Source organism: Nomascus leucogenys, chromosome 2 (genome assembly GCF_006542625.1).
Source record: "Nomascus leucogenys isolate Asia chromosome 2, Asia_NLE_v1, whole genome shotgun sequence".
Lineage (NCBI taxonomy): Eukaryota > Metazoa > Chordata > Mammalia > Primates > Hylobatidae > Nomascus > Nomascus leucogenys.
This window is the reverse complement of record NC_044382.1, coordinates 93,073,186-93,088,990: the sequence shown is the minus strand read 5'-3', so window position 1 is coordinate 93,088,990 and position 15,805 is coordinate 93,073,186. Positions and strand designations below refer to the sequence as shown.

Sequence of the window (15,805 nt, the reverse complement as noted above, 5' to 3'; positions counted from 1 at the left end):
CATGTAACCTGCATTCTAACATTTAACCTGTACCATTACCATTTTTCAAAAAAGCAAAGAATGATTTAGAAACACAGAATAATTAGAGAGTAGCAGAGTAGGATGCCAACTCTGCCCCGCCGATTTTCTTAAATCACGGTGGTATATCCCACATAACACACCGCCATGCTTTCATCTAACTCTTGAAAGAATTGCATCATTACTTCTAATACACCTACCCCTTTGATTCTTTAACCTACTTCAGGCTGGCGCTGATGCCTACCACTCTTGTGGATGTGCCTTCATCTAGGTCATCAAGGAACATCACCTTTTCTAAAGCAAGACAATACTTCTTGGCCCTTAGCTAAACTGAGCCCTCAGAACTGTGCAACACTGGTGCTCACTCTGGTCTCTAATCAAAGGTCACTTGCTCTCAGAAGGCTTCTTGACTCACAGTTCTGGGTTTGGTGGCCCTCTCTCATGCTTTCTTGGACCCAACAAGCAGTGGTAACTATTTATCAACTTATTTGTGTTTTTTTGTGAGAGTCTTTGAAAACAGGAATTTGTCTGTCATGGGCCCTATAGTATGTGCAGTAATTATGACTTAGTGGCATATAGATGGGCTTCAGTAAATATTAACTAATGATTGGATGGATATTCTTCATAGGTAGAAATAATATAGTCAAAAATGCTTGGGGCCAGGGGCGCAGTGGCTCACACCTATAATCCTAGCACTTTGGGAGGCCGAGGTGGGCAGATTGTCTGAGCTCAGGAGTTCAAGACCAGTCTGTAAAACACAGTGAAACCCCGTATCTACTAAACTACAAAAAATTAGCTGGGCGTAAAGGCACGTGCCTGTAATCCCAGCTAGTCAGGAGGCTGAGGCATGAGAATTGCCTGACCTGGGAGGCAGAGGTTGCAGTGAGCCAAAATCATACTACTGCACTCTAGCTTGGGTGACAGAGTGAGACTTCATCTCAAAAAACAAACAAACAAACAAACAAAACCTTGGGAATTGTAGTTTATCGTTGAATTTCCTGGTTATTTACAAAATTTTCGCTACTTATTTTGTAAGGATTGCATGATTGTAGGGAATGCATGTTAATATTAAATAGTAGCTATTGTATTTTCCCTAACATAGTGAGTGCCCTTATTTATGATTTGCTGATTGTAGCTTCCTGCAAATGATTTTTTTCTTAACTCAGTGAATTAGCAAAGAAAGCTAGTCACATAAATACCTTCCTCATTTGCCTTTCTCCCAATTAAAGGCAGGAAAATTCAAACTAACTTCCAAACTTCCTCTTTCCCTCCTTCCTTTTCTTCCTTGGTTTTTCCTATTCCTTTTTCCTTCTTCTTGAATAAATTGAGATATTTGGATTAGCTTTAAGAAAATGTGGAGGGCTGGGAACCACCCTCAGAGATTCTGATTTAACTGGACTGGGCATAAGATATTTGAAAAGCCTCCCCCGGCCCCGTGATTTTAATATGCAGTAAAGTCTGAGAACCACTGGATTAGATAATTTCGAATGTCCTTTTCAATTCTAGAAACTGTAGGTTCTTTTAAGGGACTCTCCAGAGTGTTTTAAACTAAAAAATATGCAAAAAGATTTTGTTTTTCAAAATGTTAGAGCCCAAAACATTTTTGTCTTTTTATCCAGTAGACCTTGATTGAAGCCTTATGTCATCAGCTGTGAAATTCAAATAGTCTCAATGCTGAACAGATTTTCTCCTTATTTTCTTCAGCCCAATATGCCCTTAGCATTTGAAAACCTAGCTAAAAAGAAAAATGTCTTAAAAATAGTGAGGCAAACCACTGGATAACATCTAAGAGATGTCCTGCTTTAAATTAGCATTAATGTGATTTTGAGTGAGTCTAAGAGGTTTCTTTGTTCATTTATTTGATTTTTGTCTTCTGTGGTTATTTTTGGACTCTGTGGACACTGAGGTGGAGAAATGGATGGTCTTTTATTGCAAGGATGTCTAATGATTTAGCAGTAAAATGGCAGATTCTATCAATGAAGATATAATTATTCCTATTGACATTTGTATCTTATTTCCTTCTCTATACTTCCAAATTGCAAGGTGGTCTGCAATAATAACTAGAATTTACTTTTAAGGTACATATGAAGGTAAGAATCAGATTGCACCTTCTTAACAAATTTATTTGAAATTTAAATTGGCCACACTCATAAGCTTTAATTGTGAGAAAAGGCTTTAAATCAAAACCTCTGCATCAAACTCATTAGAATGTTCAACAAGTGAAATATCAATATTCAACACAAATGGTCTCTAAAGAGGCACAAAAGTAAATTGTGAGGCTATTGTTGATTTTTAAAAATGACATTTATTTAGTTCCACACAATTTCACAGGTAGTAAGTCATAAGGGTGCTAACATTTTCTGTGAGTTTTACCAATTTGAGTATGCAAATTCTCATGAACTTTATCTAATTTTAGCTAGAATTATTACTCACTTGTGTATTAGAGTTGGCTCATTTTGTCAGGTATTCTGTTTATAGATTGGTTCAAAACTCTCACTTCTACAATAGAAGGCAAAACCTTTATTTTCTTTCAGTTTTTAAGTGAAATGATAGTACAGTTCAACAGGAAAACAATAGATTGAAGATGAGGTTGTAATGCACAGAGCTGCATTGTCACAGATGAAAAACATGAATTTAAATTGTCTCTGCATTTTACTTTTCCACATGTAAGTATGAATTGCAATGTCCTTCACATTTAGTTTGTTGAGATATTGAAGAAATTAAATAATGTCTTGTGTTAGTGAGGTAACATTCTATGGTTATATATTACTACTTTTTTGCTTTTACTTCTATATCTGTATACAAATTTGTTTACAGAAATGGAGAGAGGGCAGGGATGATGGTGCAGACATATTCTAGGTGGCTGCCAGCACTTTGAAAAGAGCAGGGAAAATGGAGAAGCATGCATTCATCTAAATAAATTATTAGGATATTTATATAACTCTGTCAATACATAAATACATTAACAGTACTATATAAATATATTAATATGTAAGAAAGATTTCAACATGTAAATTCATAAGTACATTAGCCTGTAAATATTAATACAGTAGTATATGTTCAGTAGATGTTTACTGCATATAAAGAATAAGCTTAGTAGAATTGCCCTTGATTACCAGGAACACAGAGGATCAAATGTTGGGCTTTAAATTATCAATCAGTTTCTATTAAAAATGTGTTGCTGGCAATAAACATTTATTGAGAGTTTTTCCCCTGTCTTGCTTTCTTTTCCTGAAATCATCTCTGTCTTACCTATCATGAGGGCTGATCACTTGCTCTTCCCTGTGCCTAGAATGCTCTTCCTTAGGCTTTAACATCACTGATTCTAGTTTATCCTTCAATTTGCAGCTCATGTGAAGGCCTTGCTTCACTGTCTGTCATAAATAACCAGTTTTATTTGCTGTTTTTCTCAGCCTGTTTCTCCCTCCTATCATGGCTTTTATTACAGTGAGTGCTACTTTATTTGTGGCATATGAATATGTGATAAATGATTCAGTAATTCTCCGATATGTGTACTGGAGACAAACACTAACATATAAAGAAACCTGAACACACAAACTATCCAAGAGTTTAATTATCAGTGAACAAAATCAGCTATCCTTTCTACCTGATTCTCAGTAGTACCAACATAGAATTTTCTTCTTTGTATGGCATGAGAAGTTGTATAATTATATACTAAGCTCACAGAAAATGCACAACCACAATCGTAAAGGTACCTATTTTAGGCTTTTCGGTTTAACCATTGTCTTCTGCAATACCAAATAGTATTTTATAGGTGCTCACACAGTTTGCTGTTGAGGTTAAAAGGTCATGGATTGCAAATGGGTAATGAAGTAAAATAAGATAGTCCCTAAATCACCTTGAACATGAGGTGACTGGCAACAGGTAGGAGGTCAGTGAGAAGAATGAAGCCAACATTGATTTCATGCAGAGTCATGCAGTCCGATCAGAACTCTGGAGAGTGGGTGGAAAGAGCAAGCAAACAGTAAGTTAAATTTAGCCTGCAATGATTTCTTGCCCCTGGGAAAAATAATTGCTTTATTCTGTTGCCAAAAGGCAAATCGGCATCAGCTTAATTTGCCTGAATCTGCCATAAACTGCAGATGGAACCATAAAACATGGTTAGAATCAAATTAAACACATCTGTCCTAATCTAAAGCAGGTGAGGCCAACCAGCCAAGAAACATCAAGGGATAATGCTACACACATTACAATATGCAGAAGTATATTTTAGGAGCCTGCTGACAGTAGGATAAAGAACCGTGAAATCTTGTATTGCCCTGTTTTCCTTTCCTTAGCCTAACCTCTTCTGCTGGTTGTCATTGCAGTTTTAAAAGACTTTACCAGGCCGGGCGTGGTGGCTCACGCCTATAATCTCAGCACTTTGGGAGGCCAAGGCAGGCAGGTTGTGAGGTCAGGAGATTGAGACCATCCTGGCTAACATGGTGAAACCCCGTCTCTACTAAAAATACAAAAAATTAGCTGGGCGTGGTGGCGGGTGACTGTAGTCCCAGCTACTCTGGAGGCTGAGACAGGAGAATAGCATGAACCTGGGAGACAGAGCTGTCAGTGAGCCGAGATCGTGCCACTGCACAGAGTGAGACTCCGTCTCAAAAAAAAAAAAAAAAAGACTCTACCAACATACCCACTGGGAAACAAACAGAAAACAATTATTGATTTAAAGTCTGGGAACCTATTGCATTTTAGTCAGAATTTCTTACCTGAGGTGCTACTGTCTTGGATAAACTGACATTACAGAGGATCAGAAATTCCTACCGTGTATTCTAATTAGATGTGAAATTGTAGCCGAGAGTTTGTTTTCACTTAAGGTATCAACCCACATCTGTACTAATCACTGAGATTATGGCTGTATAGAGGAAATAGCCTGAGATATGATGGTTTTGACCTAAGTAACCGTATAACTCATTCAAATCGGGACAGTTTTGAGAGTGAGAGGGGATTGTGGGTCCCCGTGGAGGTGCACAGCTCTAATCCTTCTTTAAGAAAGAATGTGCTGTCCAGCTGCAAGTATGTAGTTAGCTGACAGCCTCCTGCAGAACTTTCAGGACCCTACTTGAGCCTTAGGCCCTCACTCTACCTGGATTGCCCTAGTGCCTGTCATTCCTGACCTAGGGGAATTCCTTCCAACAATAATCTTTGCTCTGGAGCTCCCTGTGTGATTGACTAAGACTTTCTCAAATCTGCATTATAGACTGAGGCTCTCCTTGGTCAATCCTGCCCCGACCATCCCCACCCTAGTGTCTTTCATTTATTTTTATTGGTGTCATACCTATATCGCAAGTTGAAGCGTTTCCTGCTCATTTCTGCTTCATCCTCATTTTGTCATTCGCAGACATTACTTCTCAATAAACTTGTTACGCTCTTAACTTCATCTTAACATCTCCTTCTTGGAGAACCCATCTGATTAAAGCATGCTACTAATGATTACGTATAGAGAAACAGATTTTAAACAAAATCTATAGTAACCCTAATTATGTTTGTTGTTTATTCTCTGCTTTGTCCAAAATCAAAACTTTGATTTCTGTTGCCACTGTCCACCCAACACAGTTGCATGTGGGGCCCTTATTAATTTCAGAAAGACTTTGACATGGTAGACCCCAGTTTAATAAACTGAACATTTATACCAGGCTACAATGGGCCAAGCCTTAACTTCTTTCTTTTATGAAGAATCTTATGTCTTTTCCTCACTTATTTGTTGGTATGCCTAAGGACCTCTCCTCTCTTCATTCCTCTTTGCTCCCATCCCCTCCACTCCCTTCCCCTGCCCTCCCTTAATAGACTCAGTGAAATATAGTATTAACTTTCATACTTAACAACCAATGTTTAAGCAGAGGCTCTTTAATTCTACATCTACTTATATAATAGCTTCATCGGACATTTTCATTTTAGATCTTCCACAGACTTTTCAAATACAATAATCCCTTTAAAACTAAATCCATTACATTTCCTTATAAAGGATGGCTACTCAATCATCCAGGTAAGATCTCTGGAAATCAACCCAAATTTCTTGCTGTTCCTCAACCCCTGGATCAATTTGGTCAAAATGTCATCTTGATTCTACCTTGTACATGTTTCTCAAATCTATTACCTCTTTCCTCCCTTTCAAAAGGTAATACGCTAATGATGGAAATAAGATGAAAATTTTAAATGTATTAGAAATGTGTTCCCATAAGCAAAAAAGAAGAACAGAAATTACAAAGAGAAGAGAGAAAAACATGTCAGCTAAACAACAGTTGGCATCTCTAAGATATAATGAGACTTGAACAGAGAGTCCCATCTCATTTTGACTACAGAAACATGATATGACTGGCCCACATGCCTGGTAGAAAATTGACTCGATTTAGCATTATCATCTAGAAAGGGCAGCACAGGGGCCGTGAAAGGTTTCTTAAGGCACCAGAAAGGATTCTTAAGGCACTCTCCATAATGATGGGATAATCAAAGGGACTTTCTTTGGCCCTGGGTATATCAAGACTGTAGGCCTACCTCAGTTACTATCTGATGCAAGAACGTGGTTATAGGACAGAGTGGGCTCTGAAAGAAGGGTTCTTATTTTTAGGTAAATGTGTAAATATGAGACTGTGTCCTTCCACTGATTGCATAGGTGGGTGGGTCTTGATTTGGGGGAACTTTTATTCTTGTTTCATTTCCTAGTGTTTGTTAACTAGATTTGATATTAAATGATGCCTCCTTTGATTTCCCTGTCTGTAGCCACCTCTATGAAGGGTCAAGAGAATCTTCATCATTTTTTTTGAGACTACTTCAAACGATAAATGCATTTTCCTTTTTCCCTCAGCCCAACCTCCTCCATCTGATTCAACACATTGCTGCCTTAGTGATTCTTCCAAAGCACAAATGTGGTGATATACTTTCCCATATTTCAAGTTCTTTTATAATTTTCCAGTGCTTAAAGATAAACTCCAAAATTTTTGGCACAGCATACAAGACCTTGACTCATATGGCCTTCCTACCTTTTGGACCTCATCATTTTCTATTTCCAATACGTATTTTTATTCTAGCTACAGTGGCCTACCTGAAGTTCCTGGAATGAGACATGATCTTTTTCCTTTAAGTGTGTTATTCCCTTTGCCTGGAATATTAAGCATATGCTCTCTCCTCTTCATCACCTGATAGCACTGAATCTCCTTAAAAGTCTCCACTGGTCCCACAGTTTGGATCATGTATACCAATTGCAGGTGTTACTACTGTGTAGTATAATTGTAATTGTTCCTGGATTTTTATCTCTCCCACTAAGCTCCATAGTCTGTTATTTAGTTTGGTATATATAGCACTTACCTCAGTGCCTGCCTACCATGCAATAGGTACTCAAGGAATAGAAGGACAGATAGACAAATTGACAGACAAATGGAAGGATAGCTAGCTAGCTATATGTGTGGATGGATAAATGGAGAGATAGACAGATAGATAGATAGATAGATAGATAGATAGATAGATAGATAGATAGATAGATAAATAGATAGATAGATAGATAGATAGATAGATAGATAGATAGATAGATAGATAGAAAGATAGATGATAGGTATATAAATGATAGCAAGTCTACTGAAGTATCTTTATCAGTCATCAACCACCCCATTCAAAATGCTGCCAGGATTGTCTTCTTAATTTAGATCTGACCATGTCCAAACTTTAAAACACATGTTAAAAATGTTAAACACTCTCTCACTGATTCCTTATCTTAAAAATTACAATGTCACTTTTTAATCCTCCCGGATCTAACATATTTATACTTTCTTAGCCATTCCAGATTAAATACTCCATGGTCCAGCCACGCTAAATTCTTTGGTATTCCCCAAACATTAATTCATTCATTTTATGACTCTCTTTTCTTAGATCTGCTCCAGCGCTTATGTACTGTTTTAATCTATCATCTTAGTGTGGCTAATGACTTGGTTTATATTTGACAGAAATCATAACCTGAATTTTCATTTTTCAAATATTTTTAAAGTGCTTCATCTGGAAAAGAGTTTAAATAATTCTCATGTAAAAAACCTTACAGAGAATAACATAACTAAGAAATACAAAGTTAATGGGTGCAGCACACCAACATGGCACATGTATACATATGTAACAAACCTGCACATTGTGCACATGTATCCTAAAACTTAAAGTATAATAATAATAAAATAAAAAAAAAAAGAAATACAAACTAGTAGGAAGTTGGTGCCCAGATGCTTTTTATTTTGAAAAATCCCATACTCATTGAGTCCAGGAGGTGGCAGTTTCACCTACAAAGCTCCCTTTAAAACTGTATGGGTTTTTGTGCATCTGATTCAAATCCTCTGTGCAATAAAGCCACACCCATGATTCTGTCTGAAGCCTGCTTTTTACTCCAGACTTAATCAGTGCTACTTTGGATATGTCAGCCTTTTCAGGGACAATCCTTAAGGTCTCCAGAAGCCCTTTTATTCAGCTGAGAAGATCTTTCAGGCTCCACCTGAATTATTTGAAATGTTTTCACACGGAGGTTTGTAGCCACATCCATGATTTGATATTTATATGGGGCCATGTCTTTCTGACATTCGATAATTTCCCACTTTGAGAAGTGGGAGTTTAGAAACAATTATATTTTCTAACACAAGTCCTGGTCCTTGTATACTACTTCCCTTTACTTTCAAACGGACTGGTTCTTTATTTAGCTCATCTCTTTATTGTAGCACCTTATCATATGCAGGCAGTAAGAGCCAGCTGATGCTTTAACAGTCTGCCCGGAAATCTCCTTACTCATATGAAAAGTTCATCACATACATGTTCTGCCTCCCCAGTTACCTCATATGACAGCTTTATCAATTGTTACTCGCTACATAAAATGGGTAGCCATTTTTCTAGCTTTTCATGGCCATGACTGCTTTTCCAGATACTGTCTGCCACCCATTGCCACAACCAAGGCCACGTATTGTGGGATTTCTGTTCTGTCATAAGTTATTTCTCTGTAGAAGTTTCTTTCTTATCCTTCAACATTTCTTTCACCCATCTCACGCAAGCTAGCCTGAATTCATTCACATGGCGATCGCAGCACTCGAAGAGAGGAAGTAGGTGTCTTCAAGTGCTTTTCAAATCTCTGTTGTCTTCAAGTCTGTTAACGACCTACTGGCCAAAGCAAGTCACATGGACAAGCCCAGATTCTAGGGATCCAGAAATAAACTCCTGTCCTTTAAAGAGTTAAAGAGTAAACTGTGTGGATATAAAGAAGGTATTTATTAGAGTAATTAATGACACCAGTCTATTACAGACATTTAGGTTAATATTTATTAACCAATTAGACAACATTCTCTTTACATATTATGAAGGAACTCCAAACTGAACCAATAGCTTTCAGAGGCAGTGTCTGAATTATGTAGTTTAATTTTTACCATGTTACATAGTTTTTTTTTTTTTGAGTACATGGTTTGAAATGAGTCTTGCAAATCTTATGTGTGAATCTTAATATTACCCTGATTTTTGACTTTGCCAAGGGAACATCCATAGCAAAGTAAACTAGTTGTTTCAATGCCCAAGACAAAAAAAAAAAAACAACTTTCAATTTCGTTTTTTTTATGCCTTAGGTGATATTTGTGATCCCAATCCATGTGAAAATGGAGGTATCTGTTTGCCAGGATTGGCTGATGATTCCTTTTCCTGTGAGTGTCCAGATGGCTTCACAGACCCCAACTGTTCTAGTGTTGTGGAGGTTGGTAAGTGCAAAATTTAAGCATTTCAGTAGTTATCTTTTTGTTTCCATGAATAACTGGCAGTTTGGCTGTGGTGCATTATGGAGATTAGTTGTAAAATTGCTGTATGTTGCTAATTAGTTTACTTTTGTGTAGGATTCTCAGTTTTATCATTTCCAGTTTATATTGAAATTATATTAATTGTGTTCTTTAAGTTTTAAAATATTTTTAGTAATTAACACTAAATTTAAAGACATTACAAATAATACATACATATAACATTTATTATATTTCTAATATTAATATAAATTTAACATTTTATTCTCAAATAAAATACATAACTCCAAAGTCAATTTATTCAAGTTAAATTATCACTGTAAATAAAACAGGATGTTTTTAGGGACTTCAAATATCCATCAGCATTTTGTAGCTGTTCTAATCATTACTTTTCTTAGGTGATAAATATATTTTATATTTCTAAGCATATAAAGAAGAGGATATTCCAGATGCACTGCTCTTCAAAGTTTTCTAAAAAATTTGCTCTGCAAAAATTAATGTGTCATTGGTTACATTCAAATAGTTTTTTTAAAAATCTGTGAAATATGTATACTTATGGATTTAGAGTAACTTCTATAATGTCCAAATAGGTCCCCATTAAGGAAATAGCTGTACTTTAAAATAATTTAACACCATGTAAACTTGGGCAGAGATTTTCTCTCTGACTAAAGAGAGAAATAATTTTCAAAGTTAATACCACAGGTAAGTTTGAAAAAAATTTATGTTTTTCGCATTAGTACCACGAAGAGTACAAGATGGAATGTATCTGTTCATTACAGGAAACCAAACATGTTTTATCAACCTGCATAAACCTTAGAGAAACAGGACACTTCAGTGGCTTTGGGAAAAAAGTTTTGAAAAAGAAAAGTAATAGCGTCTAGGAATCAGTTTGAATTGCCCATCATTGTACCCAGTGCACCTAACTTAATTACCTTATGCATAGTAAAAATCCAGTAACTACTGGTTGAATGAAAGAAAGAATAATTAAATAAAACCATTAATTTACCATCTTTGACCATTAGCTACTGGATTGTAGTGTGCTTTATTTTTTTAATGAATTTTCCTTATTTTTTATATTACATTATGAATATATGTTATCCAAAGAAGTTAATTATATTATTGCTGAAAGGCACTTTGTTCATTTAATTCATCTTCAAAGATAATTCTCTTTTAATGCTTTTATTAACTCACTGATATTTTAGGAGGTTTGACACAGTGCCATTGAAATAAAACTGTTGTAACCACTTTGACCCAGGTTTCAAATATGTACATTTGAGTTTCAGAGTTTAATGTGAGAATCATATCCTCAGGAAAGTCTGTATATCTGAAGAAAATTAGAGTCATAAATACCCCTAGTAGAAATGTATGAATAGAATAAAATTTTAGTGTTGTATTTTAAGCCCAACAACCCCAAATTGGCAGTGCCTTCGAGTTGTATAATAGTATGTAATATTTTTGGCACTATTTGAAAGATCCAAATCTGGAATCAGAGAAACAAATGTAGGTAAATGATTAAGAAATCAGTATCTTAGCAGAATTTTTTTTTTTTTTTTTTTTTTTTTGAGATGGAGTCTCACTGTGTCGCCCAGGCTGGGGTGCACTGGCACGATCTCAGCTCACTGCAAGCTCCACCCCCCAGGTTCACACCATTCTCCTGCCTCAGCCTCCAGAGAAGCTGGGACTACAGGCGCCTGCTGCCACGCCCAGCTAATTTCTTTTTGTATTTTTAGTACAGACGGGGTTTCACCGTGTTAGCCAGGATGGTCTCGATTTCCTGACCTCGTGATCCACCCACCTCGGCCTCCCAAAGTGTTGGGATTACAGGCGTGAGCCACCACGCCCAGCCAGCCGAATTTTAAAGTAAATGCCTGTATACTTTTGGGCTATACTTTTAAATATTAATTCAACATTCACCATTTTGTCTGAAGACTGATACTATGGGCAGCAACACTTTAAAAACTAAGCACGCTGCCATATCCCACCTAGTTCAGTGTGACTTTGGGAAATTAAACACTTATAGAATTAAATTCTACTCAGATTCATTATTATATATTAGTATACATCTCTGATATTCAGAAATTGGATAGTTATACTGTATTATTTTAAGCTATATTTTTAAATTATATATTTCATACAACCCTATTCTTCTCTGGGCTGTATTTAGGAGTTTTTGGAAGAAATGTATTTAGTTTGTATTTGATCATTTAGTATAGGATATTAGTTACACCAATGCTATTTTTATGTACTGGTGTTCTAACATTAAAATACTTGGAAAAAACTTTCCTAAAGTCTTAAAGTGTTCACAGTTTCTTGAGTACAACTTTCCTATATTATGAAATAATTTAGGAAATACATGAAAATAATTGAAATAATTTGAAAATATAGGAAATAATTTATTCTACAGTCAGACACATACTCTTTTCATTGCAGTTCATCTGGAAAGGAGAATTTCAAATGCATGCTTAGAGAAAAACATTTCATGATTTTACCTCAAACCTTACTACTTTGTAGTAGCTTTGTTTCAGGTTATTGATACTTATTTCAAGAGATCCTCATCCAGTTTTGTACTTTTATTCTTCCCTCACAAAGCATATAATGTCAGATAAGCACAAAACACTTAACAACATTTGCAATCAATACTCACATCACTTGCATTCCTGTGTTATGTAGGATAGTTTGGCAAAATTGACTTTCTCAGATTTGTGAACTTCCTTCACTAGACAACATTGCTTTTCTTTGGACATTTTTTGATATTTCTGTATACTGCATTCTCATTCTCTCTCTCTCTCTCTGCCTCTCTGTATCCCCACACACAGCTATCACACACACCTACACAACTCAATGTGCTCAGCCTCTTAGAGTTATTAAGATTCACTTCTGATATCTGAAAATAGCAGTAGGAAAACTTCTCTTCAAACAAAGCAAAGAAAAAGCCCTTGTTTTAAATTCTTGAATTCGAAGGCATTACCTAGATTAACCAGTGTTTGCACAGATGTGCACTGAATGCTGCCTCCCTCTTCAGAGGATTTGTGGACAGACCACCATGTGGCTAAGCCCCAAATTGCTTCCCAGTTACTCACTCACATTCCTGGATGGCACTGTGTAATTGGGAGCTATATTATGACACATTCATTTCATGCAGAAATTTTCTATTATCTCTCTCTCTCTCTCTCTCTCTCTCTCTCTCTCTATATATATATATATGAATGTTCTATTATCTCTCTCCATATATGGCCAGACTGGTCTCCAACTCCTGACCTCAGGTGATCCACCCACTTTGGCTCCTAAAGTGCTGGCATGACAGGCATGAGCCACCTTGCCTGGCCTATCAGTGTATATCATACAGTTCATAAATGGAAATCTTGAGAATTTTCAAATTGTACAAGTTCTGTGGCATAATTGTCCTATGTGTGTTATCGGAATAATCCATTAAACTAGTAAAAAGTATAAACGTTTACAACTCAAATACATAGTATATTAATGTAATCAAAGGGAAAAAATAAGTGACTTTTTTTAAACAAATAAAATATTAGTCTTCATTTATTTTCAAACAAATATTTATTGAGTGTTTACCAAGTAATAGTTACTTGAATGGTGGAGGGGCAATGATAAACAAGTTGCTGTTTAGATGATGAGACAAATAGACAGACATACAGACAGAAAGATGGAGATAGATAATAGATAGAAAAATAGATGATAGATAGATAGATAGATAGATAGATAGATAGATAGATAGATAGATAATGTTGTTATGTGTTGTGATACAAGTACCTGGAGCCATAAAACTATAAAGCAGATGCCTTGCCTTAAGCTAAGTGTAAAGGAATGCATGCCAACCTGAAAAAGTAACATCTAGACATAAATCTAAAAAATAATTTCAATCTATTGCAGACTAAAAACAACAACAAACAACAAAACCTATTCCAGACAGAGAAAATAGTGTGTAGAATAACCAGGAGATTAAAAAAGAAGTATAATGTCACAAACTGAAAGAAGTTAAATGTGGCTAGAACTTAGAGAGAAGGGACATGGTGGCCAGCACTGACTCTGAGGATGGTGACAAGTGGCAAATACTCTAGAGTTTGGTACGGTGTTTAAAAATATTTCGACTTTTTACTAAGAACAACAGAGAGATTTTGTATTTCTGTTGGTGCAATATGGAAAACAAATTACAGCAAAATACAGCACGGGGACAATTTGAAGGCAATTGCAGCAGATGAGGCTAGACATGATGATCTTGGCTTGGGTCAGTGTGGTAACTATCGGGATGAAGAGGAGAGAGCCACTGAGTATTTAGACGATACCATAGACAATTATTGCTTATTTATGGGATATGAAGAAAAAGAGTTTGGGAGAAACTAAGAGTAAAGAAAGGCATCCCCAGTTTCTGGCCTGAGCAACTGGGTATCATTTACTGAGATATTGTAAATGACAATACACAGGATTGGGAGGCAGAAGGAGAGTTCAGTATTTCACATATTGAATTTGACAAATTTGATAGACATTACCTAAGAAGTCAAGCATAGATGTAGAAGTCATAATTACATAGATGGTTGCTGAAGCTTAGGGAGTGGATGAGTCTGTCTAGAAACAGGATAATAGCAAATAATAGAAGAGCTAGACATGGGAAAGAATAGAGGAATTAGAAATACAAACCAGTAAGAGGCCATCAATATTTAAGTGATAGGCAGAGAAAGTGAAATCTGTAAAGGAGCCAGAGAGGGAGAGTAGTCAGGTAGAAGGAAAACCAGGAAAGTGTGGTGCACAGTTAAGTTCAGGATTAACAATGTCTCAAGGAGTGGGTAATCAGCAATGTCAAGTACTGTGGAGCAGTTAAGCAAGATAAGCATTTACTTTGATTACATGTGATTTATGGATGATATTGTTGGTTTACGGAAGATCAGTTTTGCTGGTGTTGTGGAGAAAGAGCTCGACTGTGGCACATAGAAGAATTTGTAGAAAAAAATTAAATGGCTAAAATAAACATTTGTCTATTTATTTATTTGCTTACTCATTCATCTATCAAATATTTGAGTATCAGCTATGTGCCACTCTTCCTGGCACTGAGGATATAGCAGTTAAAAATGGTCTTTGCCGTAAATATGTGTAAAATATTGTTAAAATGATCAGACAAAAGAAAGAATATAAACATTGGAATTTGGTAGTAATATAAGATTCATTATCACTTGGAAAAAATTAAAAGTATGTGTATTATTGACAGTAGGTCAGTACAGGATAATAGTACTGTATATCATTTTATTTATAATTTCTTTTTATCTTCTCTGTAATTACATTGACTTCTGGCCAGGCTTCTCATTTCCAAATATATATATGTATAGTATATCATGTAAAAAATACATATATATATATATATTCAGGAAAAGTTATTTTATTCTGTTTTATCTTCTCCTATCCTCTTCTACCTATCATATTCCATAGAAACTTATTTCCCTTTGGTAATGATATCCCTTTTCTAATACAAATTCAAATTCTATTAAATTTGTTACCCTCCTATATTGTCACTAATAATCTGTTCCTCAGCTTTCATTTTATTATGAAAAATTGAATATATTTATCCCAGAAAATAGAGACTGTCATACACATTTTTTCAAAAACTAGAAGTTGACTGTACATTTCACTCTATGAATAGCCATATTCATGTTTATCTTTCAGAAGGCAATCAGTGTAAGAATATCAAGTAGTATAATAGAGTCTGACGCTGTCTGAAAGACTTCTTGTTAGTGTTCATGAAATATCTGAAAGTTAACAAGCCTTAAGTAGCTCTCTTGGGTGGTGTAGGGTTATTTTAGATTTCGATACTTTGGTTACCAAATGAGGGATTTGGTAAATTTCAGTTAAATTTTTCACATAGTAGATGAAATTGTGAGTAGTTGTCAGGGTGGTTTATTTTCCCCTCTACTTAAGATTACTTCTTAGACTCATGATTGAATCCATTTTTCTAGAAATTATAATGAGAGCTATGTTTCATGGACTAAAATACTTTCTCTAAAGCTGCTAGCCAATAGATGATTGCTAAG

The 15,805-nt window shown here is 35.7% G+C and overlaps 1 protein-coding gene across 1 annotated transcript in view; it reads left to right on the top strand.

Moving 5' to 3' along the window:
- Positions 1 to 15,805, top strand: part of EDIL3 (EGF like repeats and discoidin domains 3) — a 451,805-nt gene that overhangs the window by 110,804 nt on the left and 325,196 nt on the right. The window contains exon 2 of the mRNA XM_003261571.4: positions 9,606 to 9,734. Coding sequence (XP_003261619.1) covers positions 9,606 to 9,734 — 129 coding nt within the window. The remainder of the gene's footprint in view (positions 1 to 9,605; positions 9,735 to 15,805) is intronic.